This window comes from Manis pentadactyla, chromosome 5 (genome assembly GCF_030020395.1).
Source record: "Manis pentadactyla isolate mManPen7 chromosome 5, mManPen7.hap1, whole genome shotgun sequence".
NCBI lineage: Eukaryota > Metazoa > Chordata > Mammalia > Pholidota > Manidae > Manis > Manis pentadactyla.
The window spans coordinates 86,920,259-86,936,395 of record NC_080023.1 but is presented as its reverse complement, the minus strand read 5'-3'; the positions used below and the strand labels follow the sequence as shown (position 1 = coordinate 86,936,395).

Genomic DNA, 16,137 nt, shown 5'->3' with positions numbered 1-16,137 from the left:
AGCTGGGTAGAGAGGGTGGCAGGAGTTAATGCAAAGTTTCTAATGGCTGCTTCAATTTTCGTAGTGAAACAGAAAACAAAGTCTTGTTTGAAGGGATTAGTGAATCCCTTTTCACTCCCTTGCTTAAAACTTTCTGTAGGCTTCCCCTCACCATTAGAATAACATCCAAACATTTTATCACGGCCTGGAAGACCCCACAGGACCTGGCCCCACATACCTCTCTCCATTACATAAATGCTCCAGCCACAGGGGACTTCCTTCTGTGCCTCCAACAGGTGACATGCTCACACAAGCCTTGGTTCTTTGACTGGTAAGCTCTTTCTCCTACCCTCCTAAGTCTGGCTAATTCTTATCCTACAGGTCCTGTGTCAAAGTTCGCCTCCCTAGGCCCTTCTTAAACATCCCATCTAAAGGGGTCCCTCTTCTCATCATAAGTTATTTTACTTACATGTTCATTCTGTATTTGCTGCTTCTTCCCCACAAGTGTTTCACAAGGAACTAACACGCCTACCTTACCACTCTCTCTCCCCTGACCTGGCTTTACTTTTCATCTCAGTACTCATCACCACCTCATACGGGTGATCTGTGCATAACTCATCTCCCCTAAAAGAATAATAGCTCTGTGAGAGCGAGTGCTTTTCTGCTCTATTCGCTGTGTGACTCCTTAGCCTAGAACCACATCTGACACATAGCAGGTGCTCAGTGAATGCTTTTGAGGAATTTATTTGGAAAACTAAATGAAACAAATAAATGTATAGCATATAACAGAGTGCCTGGAACATAGTAAATCTTCAGTAAATGTCAGCTGTTCTGCTGGTGACACCAAAGACAACCGTGGCACGGATCACGGCACAGCTAGGGAAGCTCATCCTCCTCTGTGTTCTCGCGCTGATCCCCCCTTCAGGCGGGCAGCGACTTTCTTTCACTGATTACGTGTCCCCTCTTCCTCTTCCTAAAGGCCCCTTCCTTTCAGCTAAGTATATGCAATATTTGCCCACCATTTAAAAACAAAACACTTTTCTTAACCCTGTATTGCCTTATTTGGGTAAAGTCAAGTATCTTCACAGTATAGCCACAGAAAAAGAGTAGTCTATTTTAGCTTACAGCTGGTTAACTAAAGCAAGTCTTGAATGAGCAAACTCCTTGTTATTCACTGTTTTTGTCTATTAACTAAGTTTTTAAAATTAAAACTATCTAATATTTGCATGGCCCAATTATTAGTAATTATAAAACAGTATATAATGAAAGGTAGATAGATCTGTTATCTAACTCAGTCATCCGTCTCCCAGGAAACTAGGTGTATTCTGTGTATCTTCCCAGAAGTTACGTGGGAATATCCAGACATATGAAAAACCATTGAAAATTTCAAATAGAACCATACTGTTCTGCACCTTGAGTTTCTTTCAGTTAATGAAATATCTTGGATGGCTTTCTAAAGTACATATAAAGAACTACATCATGCTTTTTACTGTCTACTGGTTTCATTGTATTAATAAAATGTCATTGGTTTAACTAGTACCATATTTACAGCTATACATAAATTCTTAAAAGCAGAATTGCTGGCACAGGTGCCTTCAGTTCTTTATTGATGTTACAAAATTGCCTTCCAAAGTAGTTTTATTAAATCAGTAGTGTTTTACTTCACTAAATAATGAACAATTATTAGTAACTGAGGGCATATTTTTGGTGAGGGTAAAGAGAGAAATTTCTGACGCTCCTTAAATCACCCAAGAAAAGAACTGGAATCTCTCCTAAAGAAACTGTTAATATCTCATTCTGATACATATTTAAAACAAAGGAAAACCAAGCATTGTTTCTGTGAAAGATTTAGAATCACTTTTCCATTTTTTAGTAATAACAGTTTCACCTCGTTTCTAAAAGAGTTTTTACTGTCTTCAGTAATTCTTTTCCTAAGTCATCCTCTTAGGAACTCACAGCAACGGAAATAGGGATTTAAAGTAAGAGGAAAAACCTAAAACTCAAGAGTTTCTAAGGAGCTCAACAAGATGCTTATGTCTCTGGACCGGGCAGTGACTTGCAAGTCTTGTAGTTCGAGGTTTTTTGAAACTGTTAATGTGATTCTTTCGGTACCGTAGTTCTCGTTTGCTGGTGAAAAAAAAAATTCTCTGCCTTGTTTTTTCTAGTTTGCAAACTCTTGAAGAGTGGGGTGGAGGCCTTTGTTTATAAATGTCTGCCTGTACTTCAGTGGCCTTTAGGAGGTAACAGCTATTTCTGTTACTGATGCCGGGGTTCTTGTTTGCGGAGCCGAAGAATGAGCTTCACAGCCAAGGTAGGAGAGCAAGATAGAGGCTTTTATTTAGAGATAAAGTGAAAGGACAGAGCTCCCGGCTCACGCCAGGAGGGGACAAGAGAGTCCGTCGTTGGTGCGTGGTCTAGGGAGTTTTATAGGCAGTTGAGGATATTTCTAGAATATGAAAAAACTAAGGGGTGGGGACTTGTTAAGTGGTTCCTGAATATTAAAAATTAACTTAGCTGTAAGGAATTTCCTGCCTTGATTTCTCTCTGGGACACCGGCGCCTTGGTCTGGGAGCATATCAAAAGGCTGCCTGCCCAGCCCCCAAGGTGGGTTGAGGTATTGTCTACTTGCTAAAGAATCTTGCCTCTTGAACTTCCTGGGTGTTAAAATGCAATTTTATCTTCAAGATGGAATTCTTCCTGCCCTTTACAATGCCGTTTACAGCTGGGTCTGCATGCTAAGTTAGTTGCTCAGTTTGCAAAATCACCTTGTCAGGTCTGAAGGAGGAATGACAGCACACAGGCCTGGGCCTTGATTAGCATAATAAAACATGTGCTACTCTTCATCTGGGGAACATTAACTGATCTCACTGAAGAATGATTCCAGAGCTCAATGTTTAACATAGAGTTTTAGTAGGTGGGTTTACTTGCATGTAGTTACATTGCTCTGACTGCAAATATCCCGTCCAGCCCCCTCCGGAGGCTCTTACTCTACTCTGACTACATCCATGGTCCCCGTCTCATTACCACCTGGAGGGTCGCTGGACGCGCGCTTCCCTGATCCTCTTCGCGACATCCTACCCAATTCTCCCCTTTAAACCTTCCCTCCACCTTCATCGGTGGACGCGCCGCCCGCCTCGCGACCCCCGCGCCGCGACGGAAGTGGAACGGCCCACGACGTCACGAGGCGGTGGCTCAATCAGACGCGGCGTTTGAGAAATTTTAAACTTAAAGGCGGGGCGGCCAGTGCGTTCGGAAGCGGCGCCGCGGAGTCTTCGCCCGTTCCCCGGGCTCTGGCCTGGCAGGATGGCCGAGGAAAGGGCCGTGGCGGTGTGTGTGCGGGTCCGGCCGCTCAACAGCAGGTAAGTGGGCTAAACGCACACCCAGGTCCCTGCAGCCGCCGAGCTGCAGCCTCGCTCCGTTGCGAGGAACGCGGCCTCTTGCCCGCTTCGTGCCGCGGTTCCTCTCTCGACAGGGACGCGGAAGGACAGGGCCTAGCAGATACTTTCCAGCTGCAGGGTTCTCCTAAGTCTGTAACGCAGACCCACGGCGTTCAGGCCGAAGCTGCTGCGCCGCGCTGCCTTCCCCAGCTGCGCCTACCGCCCCTCCCCACCGCACCCCACCCCAACCACTCCCTAGAGAAGTCGGGTCCGGAGAGCTTTACTGGCACTTCCCACGCTTGGTCATTTCACACTGAAGTCTCTCTACTCCTAATACTCCTTGGGAGCAAGGACTACTCTTGTTTTGTTGCATTGTATTCAGTCGACACCAAAGATTTTTTATAAATGGCCGAATTCAGATTTCAGAATGTTGAATGACATTTATCAATATATTTTTTTTCTGCTACAATGTACTGTTCTAAATGAATACTACCATCGTTCACCTGTGAACTTTAACATTCTGGGAGGGGAGTAAGCTAAATAAAAACTATAGAATGTTAAGTGGCGATACGGGAGTGATAAATGCTGTACAGTCAAAGCAGGAAGGGAAAGAAATGAAGTCTAGTCTCCAGTCCTGTCCCCAGGATGCTAACATATTTTGTGTTTGAGAAGCATTTGTTAAGTAGTACTGGGGGTTTAATAAATGAGAATATCAAGATAAGAAATTTACTTTTTTATGGCACTCATTAATGCACTAGAAGACAGCTGCTTAAAGAAACCATTACGATACATCGTGGCAAGTGTTGAAGTGTTGTGATTAGGCAGGTAGGGAATGTTTGTTTAGAGGAGTCATTAGCCCTTCAATGAGATGACAGTTTTGGGGAGGGGCAGAGCTGCTGTCCGGAAACTCCTGACACTTTTAAGCTACTTAATGGAAAGGTTAAGTCAGAGTATTCCAGACAGAAGGGTTGAATCTGTTATCTAGGGAGGGGCCTTCAGGTAGTTGATAACATAACGGAGTTTGGGGTATATAGGAATTCAGGAGAAAATAAGGCTAAAGAGAAAAATAAACACGATCCAGGTCTGTTGCGGTATATTAAGGACTCGAGATAGTTTTTAAAGGTTCTGAGCAAGAGGGACATACTCAGAGTTGCATTTGGAATGTATCTTTTCAAGACTAGGTAGAAGGGTGGGAGTGAAGAGCTTGCAAGGAAACTCCCTGAGAGGGCAAGTCACTGAAGCCCCTTTTGAAGGTGTTGACCCCTCAAAGGTGGTCGCATTTTTCTTATATATGATAGAAGTCATTACCATCTTTTAAAATATTCTTTACAAGATGAAATCTTTTAAATTATCTTTCACATAACATGACTTCTATGACCAGTTATAATAAAATGCAGTGTTTTTATTCTTTTAGAGAAGAAGCTCTTGGAGAAGATACTCAAGCTTACTGGAAAACTGACAATAATGCTATTTATCAAGTTGATGGGAGTAAATCCTTCAGTTTTGGTAAGCTTAAAATCATATCAAATGTTAACCTGTTATCCTTTTCCTATTAAGAGTACAAAAGCCTCATCACTAATACTGTATTTGTCCTTAAAGATCAAGCCTTCTGTTAACTGCTTCAGTGGAAACTAAAAAGTTGTTCATCCGTCATGTAGGATAAGTAAGATTATAAATTGATATTTATATGGTAATAATCATAGTGTCATCACTAAAATAAGCATTTTTTGTTATTTATTAGTGTATTTAGGGCCTAAAACTCCATAAGCCCAAAATATGCTGTTTAATGTCATCTTAAAGATCTTTCAGTTTAGTATATTGTTTCTACAATTATTTTCAAGAAAACTCTTTAAAGAATATATAGTGAAGGTATTCCTACATTGTCGGCTCTAATACAGCAGAGACCTAACCCAGCTTTTCTGAAACTAGTCATACGGTGGGTAGAAAGGCTTTAAACAAGTAATTACACTTAGGATGACATAAGCTTTGTGGGATGATAGCAGGGCATCTGACTAATCTGGATGTCTGAAATGGTACCATTTATACTGGTAACTACCGGCTGAGCGATAGCTAGCTCTGACAAAAGGACTTGAAGGTCCTAAAGGCTGGCTGGCTTTTTTGTGTATAGGCATACCTTGGAGATACTGGCGGATTCAATTCCAGACTCTTGCAATAAAGCAAATATCACAATTAAACAAGTCAAATGAATTTTTTAGTTTCCCAATGCATATGAAAGTTGTTTATGCTGTACTGTGATCTATAGAGTGTGCAATAGCATTAATGTCTAAGAAAAACATGTATTTACCTTAATTTAATAAAACTTTATTGCTAAAAAATGCTAACCATCATCTGAGCTTTTAGTGAATCATAATTACTGATGACAGATCATGATAACAAATATAATGTTTAAAAAGTTTGAAATATTGTCAGAATTACCAAAATGTGACAGAGATACAAAGTGAACAAATGCTACTGGAAAAATGGCCTGCTTAACACAGGGTTACCACAAACCTTATTTGTAAGAAACACAGTATCTGTGAAGTGCAATAAGCAAAGTGCTATAAAATAAGGTATTGATTTAACATGTGTGTAGTGCTGACAATGTGCCAGACACTGTTCTAAGTGCCTCATATATATTAACTCTTAATCTTCCTAATAAGGCTGTGTGGTAGGTGTTATTCAGTAGGAAGATGATTCCTGATAAAGGACAATTTGATTGTATTAATTAATTTTTAAAAAGGTAAAACAGTCTGTGCCAAGATTATAAAACTAAGACTAAGGAATACACAAGCTTTCAGTCTCAAGTGCTATAGGTTCTCAGTAACTATAAAAGCCCATAGAGGATTGGGGCTCATTCACCTGTCTGAAGCAGATGGCATTAGGATTTAAATCATCCTGCCATCTCTCCTTGCTCTGAAATGCCTCCTAAACAGCCTTCAGATGGCACTCTAGTTTTCCGCATAGTATTGTGGACAGGGCAGATGTGTGGTTGCGGTACAAGCAATGTTATCACTGACCTTCTCATTGTAAGTCTGTGTAGTTCCCTCCTGATAAACAAATCCATTTCTTGTGAGCTTTTTTAATGTGAGACCACCCCTGACAGTGTGGTCCATTTTTAAGGTGCTAACAGAAGCAGAGAACCATATCCTAGACTAGGGAATTCCTCAGTGCAAGTGCCTCCTTAAACCCAGCCTTAACAGCCAAGCAAACTGGTCATTCACAGTAACACTCAGCTGTGTTCAGTACTTTTCTTCGAATGTCTACAAGTTCTTGATTTATCTTGAGCTAGTCCTTCTTGCTAGATATGTTATAAAAAAAAATTTCACAAATAGTAATAGTTCACATTTTCTAAGTGTTAACCATATGCTCCCAATGATTCTATGAGGAAGATAGGGAACTGAGGCCCAAAGACATTACCATCTTGCCCAAAGTCCCAGAGCTTGTAAGTGGCAGAACCAGGATTTGCAAGCAGCCTGATTCCAGACCCCGTATTTGGCCACTACATTCTACTGCCTCTTGAGAGCACATAGCATAGTTGACTTGTATTTTTTCTATGTCAGGACCAACACATTTTACCTTATAGAGAAGTGTGTCTTTAGAGGACAAATAAGTTGAAAATACTATCTTAAATATTTTATCATACCACATCCTGATAATTTTTCTTTGGGCAACTACTAATTAGGAATGAAAACACAGTTGATTTGTTTGGTTTAACTTCTGTGTGTGTTTTGTTTTTTTCAGATCGTGTCTTTCATAGTAATGAAACTACTAAAAATGTGTATGAAGAAATAGCAGTACCAATCATAGATTCTGCCATACAAGGCTACAATGGTTTGTATTCACTCCAGAAGCCTTTCAGTCTTTGGTGTCTGTTTAACAAATATTGATAGTTTTACAAACTGTATATTAATTTTTAATCTCTGGGGCTATGTTTTGTTTTTGCAGGTACTATTTTTGCCTATGGGCAGACTGCTTCAGGAAAAACATACACTATGATGGGTTCAGAAGATTATTTGGGAGTTATACCCAGAGCAATTCATGACATTTTCCAGAAAATTAAGAAGGTGAATAACTTATTAAATTTCTAGTACATACAGGTAAAAGTAATCATAGGATAGCAATCTTTGTGTTCTCTTCAATGATCAAAGGATGCAGATGTACAGTTATCTCTTCATCACCCATGGGGAAAGAAGAAAGGCATAGCATAGATTCACTTTTTCCACAAGCTTACTTTGTAGAGCTTAAAGCTCTTTCATTCTTTCCCTTGAATCCTGAAATTAGCAATTGCTCACCAAAAAGTGGGCAATAAGGAACAGGAAAATCTTATCAGAATGATTAGCTTCTTGTTGTCTTTACTCATCTGTCAGTGATTAATAAGGAGCAGTTAAAAAGTAGATGTAGGTTAAAAAAAGAGAAACAGACGTCCAGAATAGCAACCTAACTTGTTAAAAGTTGGTTTTAAATTAGTTTTTCCATCATTATTATAATGCTTTTTAATCTTCTTATTTGAACATCTGTTGGTAGAGTTTGATTTTGAGCTCAGAGTTGGACTGGGTGCTCTTCTAATTCCATGATACTATACTTTTAATTGTTTCAGAAACTGCTTTTATATTACTGTGTTTATTTTTGTCAATATAGAATAATAGGGGTTTTTTTGTTTTTTGTTCATTTTAGAGAGATAAATTTTCAAGAGATATTTTAATGTTTAATGTTCATATATAACATTCAGTATTAGGTTTTCATAATTGGATAATCTCTAATGTTTTTACATACATTTTTCCTTCTAGTTTCCTGATAGGGAATTTCTCTTACGTGTGTCTTACATGGAAATATACAATGAAACCATTACAGACTTACTCTGTGACACTCAAAAAATGAAGCCTTTAATAATTCGGGAAGACTTCAATGTGAGTAACAGAGTTGAGGTGTCTCTAAAACTAGACTTACTTACTGAGGTTATTATTAAACATTTACCTTTAATTTCTGTATTTTTAAAGTGTCTTCTATTTCTATGGTTTGTTTTTATTTTCTTGAGTGCTTGTAGAGATCATCTTTTAAGTGACATGTAAAGTTTTTAAATATTGACAGTTGTAACGTTTTGGTGTAAGTGCCTAAGAAGAGCAAGATGAGGGCATCAAGTTAGAATTTGATGTGCTTTGGTATAAGAATTAAATTGTAAATATCATACATAGGTTACTTGCTATTTTCATATAGAATAATAGTCTCCATTTTCCACTTATAACTTTCACAAGTGAATATTCTGTAATAGTTTGCACCTTCTTTTTGAGATTCAAACTTAAGGTGACTTCTAATTCTCTATCCTTCCCATAATTAAACTTGTTTCAGAGGAATGTGTATGTGGCTGATCTCACAGAAGAAGTTGTTTATACATCCGAAATGGTTTTGAAGTGGATCACAAAGGGAGAAAGTAAGACTGTATACTATATTTCTTTAAAACGCTCATAAAAAAACATTCAGTTGAATGTATTTAGGCTTCAAATCACACTTTGCACTTTTAAGCTAAAATGAAAGAATGTTTTTGTTTGGATTTTAATATATGCAGCTAAAATTGACTTTTTTTTACAGAGAACAGACATTATGGAATTACAAAAATGAATCAAAGAAGCAGTCGTTCTCATACCATTTTTAGGATGGTAGGTAATTCTCTATTTGTTTTTTCCAATTAAGAATGCACTAATTTTTCAACAAGTTGCCTTTTTTGTCCAGATTTTGGAAAGTAGAGAGAAAGGTGAACCTTCTAATTGTGAAGGATCTGTCAAGGTGTCCCATTTGGTGAGTATTGATGAACTGTGATAATGTACCATGTGAGCCAAAGCAAAATTTAATTTGGCTGCTGAATATTTGGTTTTGAAAGAACCGTTAAGTGAACTAAATAGACAAAAACATCTAAAATTGGTAGCTTAACTAGTTTTGTTAGTAGCATGAGATTACTAGCTGAAATGTAGGAAGATTCCTGTTCTGTTCTGGCTGCCAGCTCCTAAACTTTAGATTTGAGGCTTTTCCTAACCAGTAATGAATGACAGTTTTTTGTGGGGGGTTTGGAGAAGGGGTAGAGGAGGGAAGTTTCCATACATGTTTAAGAGTTAAAGTAATCTTGAATTTGGTTTTTTTTTTTTTTCCTTAGTCTCAGACAATAGAATTGAGATTTGTGAGGTCAATAAAAACCTAGGTGAGATGGTTAAAAAAATCATATTCAAGTTCATTCTTAAGTATAATAAGAACATATATTTTATATTATAAACACATTGTTTTAGATTGTAAATCCCTTGAAGGGAGGAGTGCTACCTCATTCCTGGTTATAGCCCTAATACATTGTACTTACTTAGTATTCAGTACCTATTGGTTGAATAAGTGAACATAAGCATTATGCAAACATTCCTTTTTTCCACATAAGTAAAGCTTCCATTTTCTTCTCACTGCACTATATAATTTCTGTCTCTTTTTTTTCATGCTTCCTTCCTATTGCTTACTATTGTTTATTTATTCTCTGTCTTCAGGGCCTAAATTCTTAGCTTTATGTGGGATATGACTTAAGATTACTCTATTTGATTTGAAAACTGCAAGGAAAAATGTATTAAATCTCTAATAAGTAAATTCACTTAGATTTTGAAAAACAAGAGTCTTAACTATCTAATTCTAGCTTGCTTCAATTGTTCTACTGTACAAGAATGAAATTTATCTTAGTTCATTCTTGCTAAATGATGAATTTAGCAAGACCAGTCTTGCTTTAACAACAAAAACACAAAACTTAATTTCTGTTTGTGTTCCAAACCTGGCCTGTTATAGTTCCCTACAATTTTAATGTTTCTCTTAATACTCTTGACATATTCAGTGACCCATTGGGTGGTGACTTTTCTCATTCTTCAATGCTTTATCATCTAGGGACCATAGATACCATCTGGTCCAACCCTCCAGCCTTCCCACTTAACTCTCAATATCTTCTTAGAAAGATGTCTTCCCAAAGAAGTCATTTTTTGGCTCATTGGAGATAAAAATATCTAGGTTCTCTTAGCTCTGTTCCTTCTCTATTCCTTCTGTGGCATCTTTTCTCCTACACTTTTAACAAAAACACAGGAGAGTTCTGTGGCCTTTCTTACCTCCCATGCTTGCCCTCAGACATTCTGTTATTTCTGTGTTGACGGCCAAGTATTTATCTAAAATCTCTCAGTTGTGATTTATGTTTTCCTAAGAGTATTATAATTCTATGTCCCTCTGCTATCTCAAACTTCAGTATGTTTAAAGTCGAATTGGTTTCTTCCTGTCATAGTGAGCATTCCTTTATTCCAGTAGTACCAGTGTCATCCTGTTCACTGGAGCTGAACCCCAGTCAGTCTCACTCACCATCATCCGCCTTCCCTTTTGTCTGGTCATCGCCATTTGTTAATGATCCTGCTTTTCAGCATTCTCAAGAGCGTCAGGCTTCTGTAGGGTCTCATCTCTCTTAAAGTACTGTATCATTGTGGACCTGGCCTCCTATTGGTCTTTAACTTAGGAACTTCCAGATGTACTCTGAAACCTATTCCATACATGGAGGGCAGGGAGAGGGCAAAGAAGGAGGCAGGCCACTCCAGGTTGGTCGGTGCAGGTTTCATAAGCAAGGGAACTTACATGTGAGTCTTGTCTTGGGCAGCCATAGGACAAGTAGATCTCACCCACCTACCAAATTCTAAGTTTTATAGAAGCCTTTACTGGGTTCAGTCACCTATGCAGTCCAGATGGTCTCAAAACCACATCACTACCTCCAGTTTATATCCTTGAGGCAGTCTCTGGGAGTGGGGAAAGCAGGCAGAACCCACATTCTAAGGATAAGGGGTAGGGTGAGGAGCCTCTGATTGCCAGGGTCCAGCTCCCAGGTCCACTGGGGGCTGCTTCTCTTCGAGAACATTCCCCAACAATTCCTTGGTGCTGGTCTTCCTTTCTTCAGTCTGCTATGCAGATTTCTAGTGTTACCAAGCTCTGCTTTTGTTGTATCACTTCCTTGGACAAGATCTGGCCGCTGTTAACCAATCTTAACTTTACTTCTTTCTACTCCACGTGAGCTCCTCTCTTACGGATAGATTGGGCCTCTTACTCTTTGAACACTAGGACTTGTTCACCCCTTTATATCTTAATTCATGCTGTCTTCATCACCACTTTGCCCTCTTACTATATATCTAGGTCATCTGTAGTAAATACTATATAGGAAAGATCAGACGTTAAGTATATTTTAGAGAAAGAATTATCTGAGATAGGACTATAAAGGTGTATGTAGTTACCTGCCCATCTCTGAAAGTGTCCATGGAGAGAAACAGTTTAAATCTCTGTGTGTCAATGCACTGAGAATATTTATGGAGCTGTTGGCAAGTTCTGAGCACAGTACTGGTTGTACATCCACTCCACTGCTTGGTCTCTCCACTTCTCCATCCCTTGCCCAAGCTGCCACCATCTCTCGCCTCCCTTCTGGGCTTCCGGTTGTCACTCTTGCCCCTCTCTACTCCTTTCTTCACACAGGGGCCACAGTTGATCTTTTCAAAAGTTGAATCAAGATATGTCAATCTCTAGCTTAAAGTCCTCTAATGGCTTCCCATTTTATTTTGAAAATTCAGGGTTCTTACCCTTGCTTACAAAACCCCGCATAATGTGACCCCTACTACTTCTCTTACCCTGTTATGTCCCATCTTCACCTTACCAACTCTATGCTGTCCTTTTTATTTTTTGAGCACACCAAGCTCATTCCTGCTTTGTGACTGGGTGTACTGGCCATTCTTTCTATCTGCAAATGGTTCCCAAGTCTTTGCATGGCTGGCTCTCTCTTCTCTGTCATTCCAAATCCTCACTTAATGGAAGGCCTTCCCCTCCACCCAACCCAAATAACCTGCTCTGTGCCTTCCTCTTCCCTCTTCCAGGACTCTGTATAAATTATCTGTATTACACCTACCATCATCTGTTTCTTATCTGGTTGTCTTTTTGTCTCCACCAACTTCATCCTCTCCTCATCCCATGCCCTGAAGAATACAAGCTCGATGAGAGCAGGGACCTTATTTGTCTGGTTCACTGCCATATCCCAATCATCTAACACACTGCTTGGAGCATGACAAGCAGTCACCTCTTTTCAGCAATATGAAATGAAAGAGAGGGCCAGGCTCAGTGTATTCAGAGACACAAATGACTAACTCAACACAATAATCTTAAATATGAAAATTTCTGGGTGCACCGTTGAAAGAGCAGTTCATTCAAGGTGTGGGAGAGAAAGGATAAAGTTGGCAGAACTACTCTGAGAAGGTAACATTTGCCTTTGGTCCTGAATAAAGAGGAGGGTGGACTGGAACATTTGAACTAACTAAAAAATGAGAATGACAAAGGTGGCGGCTAGCACCGCAGACGTACATAAGGGTGAGGGCATGGTGAGTAGTTCAGCCAGAGGTCAGAGCACGTAATGTGTAGACATAAGGCTGGAGCAGCAGCAGTGCCAGGTGATGAAGAACAGGATCCCCATCCTGTACAATTTTGAACTTGGTATAGGATGTGGAGAACTTATTCTTGCCACATTATGGAAGATATATGACAAAGAAAGAACAAGGTATAGATATGAGTTTGATTCAGGAAAGGGAAGGCCTAACCAGTGGGGTGAGAGACAAGCATACACACACATTATTCAGATAAACCATGTGTTAAAAATGTATTCTCAGTAGTTTGGCTTTTATTATTTCAAGTTAACCTTCCTAAAGGTTATTCCTGCCTATCTTACAGAATTTGGTTGATCTTGCAGGCAGTGAAAGAGCTGCTCAAACTGGCACTGAAGGTAATGAAAACTCATGGAATACATTGGTTTGAATGTCTTCCTGTTCTTTTACAGAATGAAAAGTGTCACCATGCATACCATGCATAGAAACCCCTAGAGTATTGATAATAGTTCTGTGACTAAAATCTTTAGCACAAAAAGCAGCTTCTGCATCTGGCTAATTATCCACTTTCGGCTCCTTTGGCAACATTAAAAAACAAACTGTGGAAACCACCTACATTTTCATAATTGGTGAGGAAAGGCAATGGGGTCCAAAATTAATATGCAGACATGAATAACTCTCATCTCATAATATAAACAACAACCAATTCGAATATTTTGTGTACAAAAAGACTCCATTTTCACTAATGACTTAAAAAATATAATACCTAGAAAGGAATTCAACAAAAATTATACAAGACCAAAGCAAAACTTTAAAACAGACCTAAAAGACATAACCAAATACTTGAACAAATAGAAAAGCACACTTCGATGGGAAGGTTCAAACTCACAAGATGTCAAGCCTCCTTGTGTTAATTTCCTGTAGCCTGACATAGACACTCAGCTGAGCATGGCCTGTACCCACTGAACCAGTGAGTCCTCACACCTCTGAACAAGAAATAAATGCTTATTGTTAAGCAGCCAAATGACAGCAGTAACTGGATAATACACCTATGAAAACAGCTGTTCAAAATTATTTGGTGCAATAGATTGAAAACCTACCTATCCCTCAACAGAGTGCTGGGTAAATAAATTCTGATATATCCATACAATGGAATTCTTTGCTACAGAAAACAATGAAAAAGATATGATATATAGCAAATTGCCAAGTGAAAAAAAAGCAAGGTGCAAAATAGTGTATAAGGTATGTTATTTGTGTAAAAGGGATAGATGAATATGTGTATGTGTGTGTATGTATGCACACACACACACATGTATTTATGTGGACTTGTATTTCTAAAACTCAAGAAGAGTAAGGACTAATAAAAGTGGTTTCCTTGTAGGACAAGAGCTGGTTGAATGGAGCATAAAAAATAGGAGAGCTTTTCCCATGTATTTTTTTTTTTTGATTGAGCCATGTAAGCATGTTAACAATGTAAAGATAAGAACTTTTTGCTTGAGAGCCTATAGGAATTAATTTTGTTGTAAATCTATAGTTGCCTATATTTGGAGGTTAGAAAAAATGGATTTGAACTGAGAGGGGCTTTTTCAAAAAACAGGCTCTTCCTCTTCCTCTTAGTTATCTTTCTCTTTTTTGCTATTTCAGGTGATAAACTTTCTGATTCACTTGGCTCATAGAACAGGTGGGAGAAGTAGGGAGAGAGCTCCTTCTACCAGTGGTATTAAAGATGGGCTCAGGTCTAATCTAAAGCATAGACTTTAGCATCTGATCCTTTAATTTCTAATATCTCTCGTAACTTACTGATACATAAGTTCATCAACTAATACAAGAGTCAGTTTTAGTTTCCATATTTGTTTAATAAATGCAGGTATGCGGCTTAAAGAAGGCTGTAATATAAATCGAAGCTTATTTATATTGGGACAAGTGATCAAGAAACTTAGTGATGGACAAGTTGGGTAAGTTTATCCCGTTGTACATTTACCTATTAATGCTTATGTTTTTCATTAGGTTGAAAGTTGTAATTTTTCGGTGACACTCAAGTAACTACTAATTTCTTCCATATATTCAAGAGCTTTTGTGATTCTGTGAGCATGCATAGCTTCTTAAACATATGGCTGTGACCTACTAAATTTACTCTTGTATTTAAAAAATTTTTCAGTTTTGATCTCTCATGTAACCTGTAAAGAATTAATTTTTAAAATTGTAGCTAATTTAAGGTTCTGCATTTAAAACCAACCAGTTTTGTTATGTAAAAATTCTTACTCTTTTTCTTCCCAAACTCATTTATCACTAAGTGGTTTCATAAATTATCGAGATAGCAAATTAACACGAATTCTTCAGAATTCATTGGGAGGAAATGCAAAAACCCGTATTATCTGCACAATTACTCCAGTGTCTTTTGATGAAACTCTTACTACTCTGCAGGTGAGTTTGATTTTTATCTTAGCTTAATATGGAGGGAAATCACCTTTCAAAAGAAAAAAATGATGTACTGAAATTAGGTAGTTTTTTTAGTTGATGTGTTGTCTACTAAATGGCATTCCTTAATTGTCCTAAGTTTCAATCATTCACATCCCACCTCTTGCTGTATCCAACACTATTACTGAAATTGACTTGATATTTTTCTTTAAATAACTCACCTTTTTTACTAAATTTATTGTAAAAGGAAACTTCAAATCAGTTCCATAAATAGAAAACTAGTATCACTTGCAAAAAATAGAAGGTAACCAAAAAAGTGTGTGTGTGTGTATTGTTTTTAACAAGATAATTCTTAAATTCCTCATAGCTGATTGTGCCTGCCCTTGCTTTCAGCCTAAGGACTTCATTTTCTGGGGTTTTTGTTTGTTTTTTTAAAGGAGAAATGTCAGTGTAATAACTAAGTGAAGGATTCAGTGTTATTTAATGGGCACCTTCATAGACCCACTTAAATTTACCTCTGATGTTCAGACTCTTAAGAAACATTTTTAAATAGCTACTGAGCACTGGACCCAAGGTAGAGTGAGAGAAACAAAGATAGAAAATAGAGTTCCTGACTTCACAGAATTTATGGTTTTATAGGGAACATAGTCCTGTCTTCCAACATGATTGCCTTCTATTAACAGCTAGTGAGTAGGATAGAGCTTGAAGGAAGGAGCAATGCTCTTGACTGGAGGCAAAGCTTCAGAGTAGCGGGAGAATTTGTACTGGACTTTGAGGGATAGATGGAATTCCAGTAAGCCTGTGTGTGTAGGTTCTTTGATGGCCCCTGTCTTTGAGATATTTCTTTGACTGCCCTGAAGACTGGCAGCCAGGGTAAGTTAGACATAGAATGTTCACTGTGTTCAAAAGTATTAAACTACCTGGGAAGAATACTGATTTTTCTTCACAGAATTCATTAT

General features: G+C 38.4%; 1 protein-coding gene across 6 annotated transcripts in view; it reads left to right on the top strand.

The window, feature by feature from the left end:
- The first annotated feature begins 3,240 nt into the window (after positions 1–3,240).
- CENPE (centromere protein E) overlaps positions 3,241–16,137 on the top strand; it is an 80,204-nt gene continuing 67,307 nt past the window's right edge. For all 6 annotated transcript variants that reach the window (XM_057502496.1, XM_036879215.2, XM_036879216.2 and 3 more), the window contains exons 1-11: positions 3,241–3,338; positions 4,771–4,862; positions 7,098–7,187; positions 7,302–7,420; positions 8,144–8,263; positions 8,703–8,784; positions 8,943–9,010; positions 9,084–9,149; positions 13,107–13,158; positions 14,628–14,715; positions 15,055–15,184. In XM_057502496.1, the coding sequence (XP_057358479.1) occupies positions 3,283–3,338; positions 4,771–4,862; positions 7,098–7,187; positions 7,302–7,420; positions 8,144–8,263; positions 8,703–8,784; positions 8,943–9,010; positions 9,084–9,149; positions 13,107–13,158; positions 14,628–14,715; positions 15,055–15,184 (963 nt within the window). In that variant the 5' untranslated portion in view covers positions 3,241–3,282. The remainder of the gene's footprint in view (positions 3,339–4,770; positions 4,863–7,097; positions 7,188–7,301; positions 7,421–8,143; positions 8,264–8,702; positions 8,785–8,942; positions 9,011–9,083; positions 9,150–13,106; positions 13,159–14,627; positions 14,716–15,054; positions 15,185–16,137) is intronic.